At 41.9% G+C, this 13,693-nt stretch overlaps 1 protein-coding gene across 3 annotated transcripts in view; it reads right to left on the minus strand.

Annotated features, from left to right (window-relative positions):
- The window catches only part of LOC126248053 (protein transport protein Sec16A-like), a 252,926-nt gene that overhangs the window by 47,310 nt on the left and 191,923 nt on the right, over positions 1-13,693 (minus strand). For all 3 annotated transcript variants that reach the window (XM_049948690.1, XM_049948689.1, XM_049948688.1), the window contains 2 exons: positions 801-911; positions 598-718 (listed from right to left, as the gene is read on the minus strand). In XM_049948690.1, coding sequence (XP_049804647.1) covers positions 598-718; positions 801-911 — 232 coding nt within the window. The remainder of the gene's footprint in view (positions 1-597; positions 719-800; positions 912-13,693) is intronic.

Consider the following 13,693-nt stretch of genomic DNA (forward strand, 5'->3'; position numbering starts at 1 on the left):
TTCACTTGCATACCACTTACTTGTTGCAGTTTTGCCTTGAAAATGACACAGTCGTCACCTCTCGAAATAGTGTCAGTCATGGACAACATTACAGAGCTGCATTCCCACAAGTTACTTGACCAAATGTCAGTTTGCTCATACAAAGATTTACAACAGTGAATTCTGCTCTTGTAACAGATGTGCACCACAAACACTTCAGTCTGACAGTCCAAAATTACATGTCCAAATCATCTCAAGTGACTGACTGGACAGATTCTTATTGATAATCACAAACAGTTTTTGCTGAAATTTGGTTCTAAGACCACCTGTTGAGTGCAGTGAATGTACTTTGCAAAAGAAGCAACATGTAATTTAATATTTTCTATGGTCACTGTCTCAGTTATGGGAAACAGGCAGTTCAGGCTACATTTCAACTGGTTCTTGCTTCTCACACTGTTTAGATGGGCAATAGCTAATTTTAAGGATGTAAGCCAATGCAGATTTTCTATATTCTGGTCTGCATGAATTAGAGTTCTCTTCTGTGTATGCAATAGGCTATTCTGCTTCTTATAGAAATCTAATTTTTAGGTGCTACAGCACTAAGATAAAAAGTTTCACCTTCAACACCAGTCAGTGAATTCTCGTAGGATGTTGTTTCTTGAGCCCAGTTAGGGTTCTGTGGTGCTTGGTAGACAGAATATTGTTCTTGTTGCCATCCATCCCCATAATGTGAAGATTCCTACAGGCAAACAGAGCATATGAACAAAAGAAAATTTTGGGTAAGAAAATAAATAAATAAAGTTGCAATCAATTAAAACTACCTGAATTGGCTGCATCATTTCTTCTGTTGCTTCAGCAGGCAGGTAAGTGGGTGGTAGTTGTTCCACTGAACTCATATTGGAGCCATTGTCTTCCTGATTTACATACATAACCTGTAAGGGCAAGAAACATTTTGATATTTATTCAGTTTTCTCCAAGAACTTCACTACAATGATTCATTACATATTCCGACAACAAGCTCACACTTTCCTGCATACTTCAGTTACTTTCCATCTTTCTTATCAGACCTGGTGGACATCTGTATGTGAGAGATCATAAATGGAGCAAGTATGTATCTAATGGTAAGGACTGCATACACTAGAAATCAAGTCAGTGCTATATTGGCTTCCTTCATTCCTCTTTTAGTTGTACAAGTATGACGAGTCTGAGAATGGTGGTGCTGCAGTCGCTCCCTACTCATCGACCCGTTCTGTCTTACTGAAGCATGCTAGAGTAAGACTAAGAGTGACTTAGTATGGAAGCTAAGTGCACAAATATGCTATTTTAAAGTTGCATTGCCAGGGCAAAATGCACGATTATCAGGATCGGACGGCCTCTGCTGAAGCTGTTTTTTGTGACAATGTGTAGGGTGGAAGATTAAAATTAAGTGATGCAGTGCATACAAGGTAAATGTGCTTCACTAGAGGAAGAGTGATGCCTGGAAAAAGCTCAGTGCTATAGTCCACAATTCAGAAAGAAGAAGAAGAAAAAAAAAAAAAAAAATACAAAGTTCGGGCAATCCAAACAAATTGGTTATACTCTTGTTTATGCCACCTCCACTGGGAGAAAATGTGTGACCCATCAAACAAAAGCTGGGCACAGAGCAACATCATAGCAACCTGTGTTTATGGGCTAATAGTGAGTTGTGTAACTTATCGTTCATTTCTGTAGCTTTGCTGAAGTCTGTTATAAATTTATTTTAGTAATTAACCACCACTTAGAGAATACACTTCATCCTTGTGTCCTGTTTTCTTGTACTGTCTTCATACACACATTCCTGTGTCAAAAGTGTGTGCATATCTGACACACACACACACACACACACACACACACACACACACACACAGAGAGAGAGAGAGAGAGAGAGAGAGAGAGAGAGAGAGAGAGAGAGAGCTAACTGCCCAGTCACTGTATTGGTATCTCATAACTGATGCCCAATGGTTGCCTATGTAGTGGTAATACCGCAACCCTTGGTTGTGCTTGCAAAGGCAAGCACACACTCCTTTTTACACTGGTACTCTCCACTAGTACATGACAACAGACTCATGTGAGGAGCTTCCAATTAAATGGGCTGTGGTGGAGACTCACTGGTTGAGACTCCGAGCTTACAGAAACAGTGAGTTCGCACATGACATAACGGGAATCGCACGCAAACATAAATAGCTTATTTCTGATCTGAATTGTACGTATGATTGTGAGTGTCAGTGATATTAACCATTTTTTAACATGCATGAAATGATTGCTGTCATGTTCAGGACATTATGTAAATTTTGAAGAATTTAATCTAATTTTTACTTCCATATCTTCCTTTACTTGTTGTTGCACTTACAAGGGAACCTCCCCATCGCACCCCCCTCAGATTTAGTTATAAGTTGGCACAGTGGATAGGCCTTGAAAAACTGAAGACAGAACAATTGAGAAAACAGGAAGAAGTTGTGTGGAAGTATGAAAAAAATAAGCAAAATATACAAACTGAGTAGTCCATAGCGATGATAGGCAACTTTAAGGATAGCCTTACCTCAGGAGCGCTGTGGTCCCGTGGTTAGCGTGAGCAGCTGCGGAACGAGAGGTCCTCGGTTCAAGTCTACCCTCGAGTGAAAAATGTAATTTTTTGGGAGTGATTATCACATCCACAAGAAAACCTAAATCGGGCAAGGTAGAAGAATGTTTTTTCCCATTCGCCAAGTGTACAAGTTAGGTGGGTCGACAACATATTCCTGTCATGTGACGCACATGCTGTCACCAGTGTCATATAGAATATATCAGACGTGTTTTCCTGTGGAGGAATCGGTTGACCTATGTATGACCTGGCGATCAAATGTTTTCGGTTCCCATTGGAGAGGCACGTCCTTTCGTCTACTAATCGCACGGTTTTGCGATGCGGTCGCAAAACACAGACACTAAACTTATAACAATGAACAGAGACGTCAATGAACGAACGGACAGATCATAACTTTTCGAAAGTAAAGAAAGTAAAATTTTCACTCGAGGGAAGACTTGAACCAAGCACCTCTCGTTCCGCAGCTGCTCACGCTAACCACGGGACCACGGCGCACCTGAGCTTACGTTGTCCTTGATGTTGCCTATCTTGCCCATGGACTACTCAGTTTGTATATTTTGCTTATTTTTTCCACATAACTTCTTCATGTTTTCTCAGTTGATCTGTGTTCAGTTTTGAAAGGCCTATCCACTGGGCCAACTTATAACTAAATCTGAGGCGGGTGCGATGGGGAGGTTCCCTTGTTAGTACTGCTTTGTATTTGTGTGATACAATGAATGTATACAAAATGTATCTGTCTTGTCTACAATCTATTTTCTAAGCATTAAATCTCTATTATCAGGGTTTTTGGTTGCATATGTGAGATCACATTTTTAAAGATATACAGGGAGCTCATAAACAGTCTGAAAAGCTTGTAAGGCTGCTGCACGGTAGGCTGTACTGAGAAATAACTGCCAAAAAAGAATTCAATATTTTGTACCATTTCAGAATTAATGAATATTGAAGTTAGCCAATCAGTCCACTGTGTGCACAAATTCCAGCAGCCTGCCAGATACAATTAGTGTAAGTTATTCTCATAACATAGATGATAGTGCACAAGACTGCTTAGCCTTTGGCTCAGATTCGATCCCTACCATCGTCCCACGTCCAATTTTTGTATCGCTCTCTTGTTCAGTTTTAGCAAACTGAACGAAGAACACATTAGACAAAACTGTATCTGGTAGGCTACTTGAATGTGAGTGCACAATGGCCTGATTGGCTCACTTCAATCTTAATGAACTTGGAAAAGGCACAACATACTGAATTTTTTTCTTATTGATTACTGCTCAACACAACATACCCTGCAACATCCTTACAAGCTTTTCAGACCATTTGTGACCACGTTGTATAAATGGTACAGTTGTCATCAACATGAAGAATGGTCTGAACAACATGGAAATATGCACTTTTCTTCCTCCAATCTCTGAACTGACTCTCCAGCCAGTTACAGGAGAATCTACAGTTTAAAGTGGACTCCAAACCACGGTAAAACTCAGATTTTTTTCACATTAGCATTCACTGCCAGAGGTAAAAGAAGTGAAAGTGACAGATAAAAATCTTAGGACTGACCCACAGCTGAATTCGAAACCTTTGAACTTGTAGTTTGGAACTTACATATAAGCTGTATTCTAGATATACATTTTTGTTACACAGGCCAACAAGTTGTAAAAGTAGATACAGGAAATAAGAGCAAGTCTGGGGAAATTCATGAATTTCTTGGTGTATTTCACAAGACTGTCAAGCACGTAAGCACACTTCTAACACAACATTCCACGTCAATCAGCATCTGATGACAGCAACAGGCTCACATAATTTGTGTAATGGGCCAATAGGCTAAGCCATAAACAGGTATGGCCTCCTATTCACAATGAATAGCACATGCTAAATCTGTTAGACCTGCAATGACAATCAACATGTGAGAAAAATTCATTCATTTCATCAGCAGTGCATACTGTTGGCAACAAGGAAGATAGTGTGAGCCTGGGAATATTTTACAGAGGTCCCAGAAAATAAAATGCAATGACGTATTTATTTCCAGTACATTATCTTCAAAAACTGAAATACATTGTGCATCACTCTATATTTGAAGAACCATGATATATTTTAAGGCAGTCAGACTCGTAGTTATAATTATTCAAAATGAAACACTGTACTAAATAAATAAAACTTACGCAGTCATTCACTTTAGGAGCACAAAAAGTATTAAGCTCTTAGGGTATTCTATTTTTCTTTCAATATTCTGTGGTTACAATTGTTAAGTGAATGTGTATTTGATACTGACAAGAAGTGCTCTGGGACAAAGGCAATTTGACACTGTCTGTGGACAAATTACTGTGACTGTATCACTACACAGAGAAGGCTGAAAATTTGAAATTTTAACAGAAATTAGGTCACAAATTTTAAAAACTTTTGGAAGTGGCTTCACTGTAATGATTTTATTTGCAATAAGATGGCTTTTAGTACAGGATTCAAAAATGTTCCACAAAGTTCATCATAAGTACCTCATAAGACTGGTGTGTCTTCAGCTGTTTGGAGTGATGTACAGGAAGAATATTCCTTTATTTGTGCATGTATATTCGGAACAACTGTCGTCATGGAAGATAATATAATTTATCTAAAGCAAAGCTTTGCAAGCCTCCATATGGTGTGTGGTGGTGGATACTTTCTGTGTCGCTGTTTCCAACCTAAATCTAGTTTTTTTGCACTCCTACAGAGTTAGCTTCAGTATTTCAATATACCATGTTGCTCGTTACTCCATATGAAATCAAGATTACGAATTACATCCCATTATGCACCCCAAAGCAAGCAATTACTTCAGAACTTTGTGGTTGGAAGTACAGCACATATATAGGCCGCAGATCTATCTTTTTGGTGTAAAGTTAAAAATAAAAGTAAAATCAGCAAACTAAATATATGTGATAGAAATGAAAAATTATATAGGTTTATTATGAACTTAATAAACTATGTTTTTGTGTTGTTTTATTTGGCTTTAATGACCATAAAGAAAAAACTGTTCTGTTCAGGATTTAAAAAAAAAGGGGGGGGGGGGCTTAATAAACAGAAGAAGGAATAAAACGTGTGTTTTGGTTCATCATCCAAACTACGTTTTGTTCTACGTCATTCGTTTTTGTAAGGAAACTGTTGCCCCATATTAACTTTGAGCATTGGTTCTGGCAAATATAGCAGAAATACAGTCATTTAAAGCTACATTCAGACTGCACACAACTGATGCATGCTGACTGTGAGTTTGAGCATACAGTTGAGACCATGACTGCCGGCTAGCTGATATGCAGTTAACTCCATAACTGCTGTTCTAAGGTGTAGTTCTTACATTATCAGCATATGTGCGGACGCCCTACAGTCTTATTCTCGCAACATGATCATCTCTTTTCCCGAAAGAAGGATCCTCTAGTCCTGGATGCTCGGATTTTTGCAACATGTTTTTTGTGGGCCTCACTGCTGGCTCACAATAAGTAGAATAGTCACATCTCTAAAGCTGATTGTATTTAAATTATGTAAATCCTTTTACTGGCGAGATGTTTTACCAACTGTGATGAAACAGTGGTACTGCACACTTAAAATAAATTTGTTTTGGTTATTGGGTGTATGTGCTAAAATACACTCCTGGAAATTGAAATAAGAACACCGTGAATTCATTGTCCCAGGAAGGGGAAACTTTATTGACACATTCCTGGGGTCAGATACATCACATGATCACACTGACAGAACCACAGGCACATAGACACAGGCAACAGAGCATGCACAATGTCGGCACTAGTACAGTGTATATCCACCTTTCGCAGCAATGCAGGCTGCTATTCTCCCATGGAGACGATCGTAGAGATGCTGGATGTAGTCCTGTGGAACGGCTTGCCATGCCATTTCCACCTGGCGCCTCAGTTGGACCAGCGTTCGTGCTGGACGTGCAGACCGCGTGAGACGACGCTTCATCCAGTCCCAAACATGCTCAATGGGGGACAGATCCGGAGATCTTGCTGGCCAGGGTAGTTGACTTACACCTTCTAGAGCACGTTGGGTGGCACGGGATACATGCAGACATGCACTGTCCTGTTGGAACAGCAAGTTCCCTTGCCGGTCTAGGAATGGTAGAACGATGGGTTCGATGACGGTTTGGATGTACCGTGCACTATTCAGTGTCCCCTCGACGATCACCAGTGGTGTACGGCCAGTGTAGGAGATCGCTCCCCACACCATGATGCCGGGTGTTGGCCCTGTGTGCCTCGGTCGTATGCAGTCCTGATTGTGGCGCTCACCTGCATGGCGCCAAACACGCATACGACCATCATTGGCACCAAGGCAGAAGCGACTCTCATCGCTGAAGACGACACGTCTCCATTCGTCCCTCCATTCACACCTGTCGCGACACCACTGGAGGCGGGGGTGAGCGGAAGACGGCCTAACGGTGTGCGGGACCGTAGCCCAGCTTCATGGAGACGGTTGCGAATGGTCCTCGCCGATACCCCAGGAGCAACAGTGTCCCTAATTTGCTGGGAAGTGGCGGTGCGGTCCCCTACGGCACTGCGTAGGATCCTACGGTCTTGGCGTGCATCCGTGCGTCGCTGCGGTCCGGTCCCAGGTCGACGGGCACGTGCACCTTCCGCCGACCACTGGCGACAACATCGATGTACTGTGGAGACCTCACGCCCCACGTGTTGAGCAATTCGGCAGTACGTCCACCCAGCCTCCCGCATGCCCACTATACGCCCTCGCTCAAAGTCCGTCAACTGCACATACGGTTCACGTCCACGCTGTCGCGGCATGCTACCAGTGTTAAAGACTGCGATGGAGCTCCGTATGCCACAGCAAACTGGCTGACACTGACGGCGGCGGTACACAAATGCTGCGCAGCTAGCGCCATTTGACGGCCAACACCGCGGTTCCTGGTGTGTCCGCTGTGCCGTGCGTGTGATCATTGCTTGTACAGCCCTCTCGCAGTGTCCGGAGCAAGTATGGTGGGTCTGACACACCGGTGTCAATGTGTTCTTTTTTCCATTTCCAGGAGTGTATATATTTTTCCCACGTGGAATGTTTCCCTCTATTATATTCATACCATCGGTTGCAAAAGCTAGAATTTTGTGTGTTTGTCTGTGTTTGTTTGTGTATCTATCGACCTGCCAGCGCTTTCGTTTGGTAAGTCACATCATCTTTGTTTTTATATATATATCTGAGCTGAGTACGCTTTGAGCAAACATCCATAGCCATCTAAAAGTTGTTGGAAGAAATATTGTGCAACTTTTTAAACAAATAAAAAAATATTTTTTTCTTAAACAGAAAGTAATAATATTGGTATTACCAACTTACAATTACGAAATTGTGCCTGTGCACAGTATTCATTACACAAAATGTGTTTTGGCAAATAAAGCTAGTTAAAGGATGTTTTGTGATATGGAAGTCTATGTTTAAGTTGGCAATGACAGATTGTGAGCACAAGGTCCGTGTGTAATGTTTTTGACGATAGCGAAATGGCTAGCTTACGCTATAAAGAGAGCTTTCCTGTGTCCTTTTTCCAAAATGGAATTTGTTACCTTCATTTAGCTTTCCATTCGCTCTCCAAAATCCTATCCAACAATGGAGTGACACTCCAGCTTTGGTGAGAGATGATATGCCAGGGTAAAGTGAAGAGTCTGAACTCGTGAAGTAACACACACTGTTTAATGACTGGTTCTTCAATCATTAATGTTCTGGTGTAACCAAAAGCACTGGAACGAAGAGGAAGAACGCAAGACCAGGGAAGGCAGTGCAGCAACGTCAGCCAATAGCTTCCTGACAAGGACAGCATGACGACAGGAGCGACCTCTGCAAGAGGTGAATATAAGCACCGCTACCGCCAGCCTCGTCCGGACTTTAGTGGAGTATTCGCAGAGTATTAGCACAGCCTAGCAGAAAGTGCTATGATAAACATTATTAGTTATCCACAACAGGAACATTGCATATAACTAAGGATTCTGAATTATATTGCCTGTATCCCATCGCTTGCGACAAATTGTAGTACATTCAAGTTAGGCTTTGTCAAATCTGCTTGATTGAAATAAGAGTATTAATTGTTATTTGCTTGAATTGTTGTATAGCATTCCGAGAATGCAGCACCCCTTAGGAACACTATATGAGACAAGTGGGCAAGACCCCAACATTCGGTGACGAGAATCTGCCGAAACCCGTGCCTGACTGCCACGAACTTTTCGTTTATATTGTGCTGGCGCCTTAATTTTTTATTGTCTTTCCTTTAAATGGGATTTTCTTTGCATTAACAGTTTCTTGTCGTTTTTGCTAATCCATGTTTTCAGGTGGGAATTGCAGAAAATTTCTTTGCTTTTGTAATTACTTTGTCTGTTTCGCATTTGTGTCTTCCAAAATGCCCACCCCACCTGTCACGCCCCCTGCTCAGGCGTTGCAGCTGCAAGCATTAGATGCCACACAACTAATGCCGATGTTTCAGTTTCATGTCTTCCAATTGGCCCTGATACAGACATTGACACTTCTGCTGCATCTTGTTGTCACATCGGTGCTCAGGATTCAGAATTGCTTCAATCTTTTCCGCTAAACTACTGACAACTTGCACAGCCCACGGAAGCTGATTCAGATTTCAACATTTTGCTCAACTACATTCACACATCTTGGCCTCACTCATTGAACAGCATAAAGAATGCTGTAGTGCATTGATACTTTGCACATCAGCACAGCCTCACTGTACAGAAAGGTGTTGTTCTTGTTCAGAATGACAGTGGACAGTCATGTGCATAGATCCCTAAAGTTTCACAAATAGAAGTGTCCAGTTACTTTAACAAGGACACTGGTGGATTATTTGTACAAAACAGTTAGGGCATTGACACTGTACTTTGCAGGATATAGACACCCAAATAGAACAGATGACGTCACAGTGTCATGCCTGTGTGGAAAATCAGTCTGCTCCACCACAAAAATTCTCTGCTTGGCCTAAGTCGCAATCACCATGGCAACATGCGCACACAGACTTTAAGGGACCTTTAAGGGACACCCGCGATTGATTGCAGTTGACTCATATGACAAATTTTCTTTTGCTGTGTCCACGTACTCAACAACTTCATGTAGCATAATTCAGATGTTGTCATCGATTTTTTTGCCTCGAAGGTTTACCTGAAATAATAGTGTCAGACAACAGACCTCACTTCACGTCCAATGTATTTGAAACATTCTGCGAATGCAATGGCATACAGCATCTAACTAGTGCACCATTCCACCAACAGTCAAATGGCCAAGCAGAACGTTCTGTCAGATCCTTCAAGCAGCAGATGGCCAAACTTTGCTCTGTACTCACCAGGGATCAAACATTGCAACTGTTTCTTGCCTCATATAGTTCGCACCCGTGAGATGGACCATCGTTAGCGGAATTGCTTCACTGCCGCCGCCATCGGACGCTGTTCCACCCTCCTCAGCATCTGGCGCCACAGGAAGGCTACAGATATCGCTTTGCACCACACGATATTGTTTTTTTACAGAGTTTTTAGCGGCAACAGACGATGGGTGCAAGGTGAGAGTGGCCGTCGACTTGGCACTTGCACGTATCCGATTTCAGGTTCAGACGGCTCGCAGCGCCGACATCAAAATCAACTTCGCCTCTGTCATGTACACAATGTTCTTCCAATCTCTCTTCCCCCAGATTCGTGGGTCCAGAAGGCAGTCACAGCAGCCGCCAGAGGATATCGCCACGACACCACGGTACGACCACACGGAGACGGAGCCTTCACCTCCGCCTCCACTCGTCCTACCGATGGAGCTGGACCCACCCGCACCGCAGGTGGACGTGTACCCTTCTGGTTATTTTCCAGGGGACGTTTCCGCAAGAGCGCAGGCTGGTCGGTGGGATACGGCCAGAAGCTCGGTGTCCCCTGCAGCCACAGCTTCTGGCCCAACGTTGCGCCTACACTACTGCATCTCCCATCACGGTCACACTTCTTTACACGACGACAGCCCATCACTTTGTGGGGGAGGAATGTTCTGGCGTAACCACATGTGACGGAACACAGAGGAAGACCACAAGACCAAAGAACGTGGTGCACCGACATCAGCCAATAGCCCACTGGTAAGGACCGTGCGACAATAGGAGTGACCGCTGGAAGAAATGAATATAAGCACCACTCCTGCCAGCCTCAGCCGGACTTTAGTGGAGTATTCGCAGAGTATTAGGACAGCCTAGCAGAGAGTGCTATGAGAACCGTTATTAGTGCTCCACAAACTGTGTGTCAAACTAGCAGGAACATTGCTTATAGCTAAGGACTCTGAATTATATTGCCTGTCACCCATTGCTTGCGACAACTTGTAGTACATTCAAGTTAAGTATTGTCAAATCTGCTTTACTGAAATAAAACTATTAATGTCATTTGCTTGAATTGTTGTACAGCATTCCGAGAATGCAGCATCCCTTAGGCACCCTTTACGAGACGAGTGGGCAAGACCCCACAATTAAAAGCTTTGCAATACATTTTGGAGTGAGCTTCAATTAGTGAAATACAAGTGCAATTGGTAATTTCAACAATATTATCCATCTTGCTCTGTTACCTGTGCATAAATGTGCTAACTAGAGTTCTCACAGCAGCAGTTAGATTGGTGTCAGTGCAGTTGCTCATTAGAAATTTTGCTATAATTTCTGAAGGTACACTGGTGGCAGGCTTTGCAAATGTAAACAATCTACAAAGGAGACTGCCTACGAAACATTGGATTTAGTTCCGTAGTGTGTGGGACGTGCACCAAATAGCACTGATGGGGGTTATTTAACATATTCAAAGAAGGGACTAGAATGGTCACAGGCTTGTTTTACTCGTGGGAGAGCGTCATGGAAATGCTGAAAATGCTGAACTGGAAGATGATTTAAGATATATGCCAATTATCTTACAAAAACCTACTTCAAAAGTTTTAAGAAAGAGTATTAAGTGAAGACTCTACAGATGCCCTTCAGTCACCTACGTATTATATCAGTACGGACCATGAAGACAAGGTTATGTATAAAAACTGAGCACACACAGGCATTGAAATAGTCATTCTTCCCATGCTCCATACATGATTGTAATGGGAAGAATCCTTAATAAGTGGTAAAATGTTAATTATCTTGTGGCATGCACTTCATAGTATTTTGCAGCATATGTATGTTGCTGTCGAAGGCATGTAGGTTTCAACTGAACTGTATACAAAAATATTCGATTTTGCAGACGTACTAGCCAGTGCCAGAATATTCATGATATAGGAATCAACAGTGCACCTACTCATATTATTATTGTTTTAGTAGTTATGAAACTTATGCTGTTTTGTAAGTTTCTCCCCTTCTTTAGTTGCCCTTGTGTTGTTCTAATAGTTCTCTCACCACTGTTTTTGTAGTAGTCATGTACACATGTCCATAGCTATGTGGTAGCCTGCAAATTCCTGCTTTTTCCAGTGGTTTTCAAGAAAAGTAGATCAATCTTGGCTCTTCCTCTATCTTTTGAATGGGTTTGAATACTATGGTTATATTTCATTTCCTAAGGATCTTTTGTATGCAGTCAGTCATGTATTTAGTGAATACTACGAAAACCTCTGATTTTACAGGGGCTATGCATCACTATAATTTTTATGTGGTCTTTTTATGTAAATGGAGAATAACTATTTTTCGGCAACCTACTGGTGAGATATTCCAGTATTGGGTTGAGCAGTCCAGTTCATAGATGTTTCTTGCTTTACTCGCCAACATTGAATGCTGGTGTATATACCATGCTGTATGTGTAGAATTTCCTTATATTATGTGGGTGAAGTTCTCATTTTTCTTGAAGACTAGCACACCCAGAAAATGCAATCTGCCATCTACCTCTTCATCTATACTGAATTGAATCTTTGGATTAATCTCCTTAAGGTATCGATGAAAATTCCTCTTTGCCATGTCTCCACAACACAAATTTATCAGCCACATAACAGAAATTTTGTTATTTGGCAGTACCTGTTCCTTGACTATTTCAATTAAGAAACTGGCTACCACCAAGCTTCTTAAGGGCTCCCCATAGACATGTCATCCATCTGTTCATAAAACTGGTCACTTGGTTCAAAGGATGTGGTGATGACCGGCAATGGCAAGGAAAGCGTTTCTGAAGAAGAGAAATTTGTTAACATCAAGTATAGATTTAGATGTCAGGAAGCCCTTTTTGAAAGTATTTGTAAGGAGTGTAGCCAGGAATGGAAGTGAAACGTGGACGCGAAATAGTTCAGACAAGAAGAGAATAGAAGCTTTCAAAATGTGGTGCTACAGAAGAATGCTGAAGATCAGATGGGTAGATCAAATAACTAATGAAGAGGTATTGAATAGAATTGAGAGAAGAGAAATTTGCGGCACAACTCGACTAGAAGAAGGGATCACTCGGTAGGACATATTCTGAGGCATCAAGGGATCACCAATTTAGTATTGGAGGGCAGTGTGGAGGGTAAAAATCGTAGAGGGAGACCAAGAGATGAATACACTAAACAGATTCAGAAGGATGTAGGTTGCAGTAGGTACTGGGAGATGAAGAAGCTTGCACAGGATAGAGTAGCATGGAGAGCTGCATCAAACCAGTCTCTGGACTGAAGACCACAACAACAACATGAGACATTATTTAACCAGGTCTCCAGCATTAAAATCTGATTCCATTGTGCCAACACTCCGTTAAGCAAAACCATACTAAACAGTGATTCCGTTGTTCCAACACTCCGTTAAGCAAAACCATACTAAACAGTGATACTACATCTAATCTGAACAATATATCTTCCACCTAGATAACTATGCCATCTAACTTGTTGATAAAGTATGATTAATTATTGAAGTAAAAGTCTGGTAAGCCCATACATGGTGTAAACGTGTTGCCAATAACTTGGCAGTCTGCTAGGTGGGCGAACCAACAGCAATTATTTCAGATGTTAGCTGAATGTATTATTTGTGCATTTTTGGCTATCCAAATAACCTTTGTGGCAACACAACTGAACCGAACAAGCCTGAGTACTCAGTCCAGTTGAGAACCTCTTTATCAACTGCACAACAGTTACAAAAACCTTGTTGATGGGATCCTTACTTATTCCACATATACATGTCTGCTGATCTAACTCGGTATTGTAGTTGGGCACATTCATTCATAATTACTGTTA

This window comes from Schistocerca nitens, chromosome 3, assembly GCF_023898315.1.
Source record: "Schistocerca nitens isolate TAMUIC-IGC-003100 chromosome 3, iqSchNite1.1, whole genome shotgun sequence".
Classification (NCBI taxonomy): Eukaryota; Metazoa; Arthropoda; class Insecta; order Orthoptera; family Acrididae; genus Schistocerca; species Schistocerca nitens.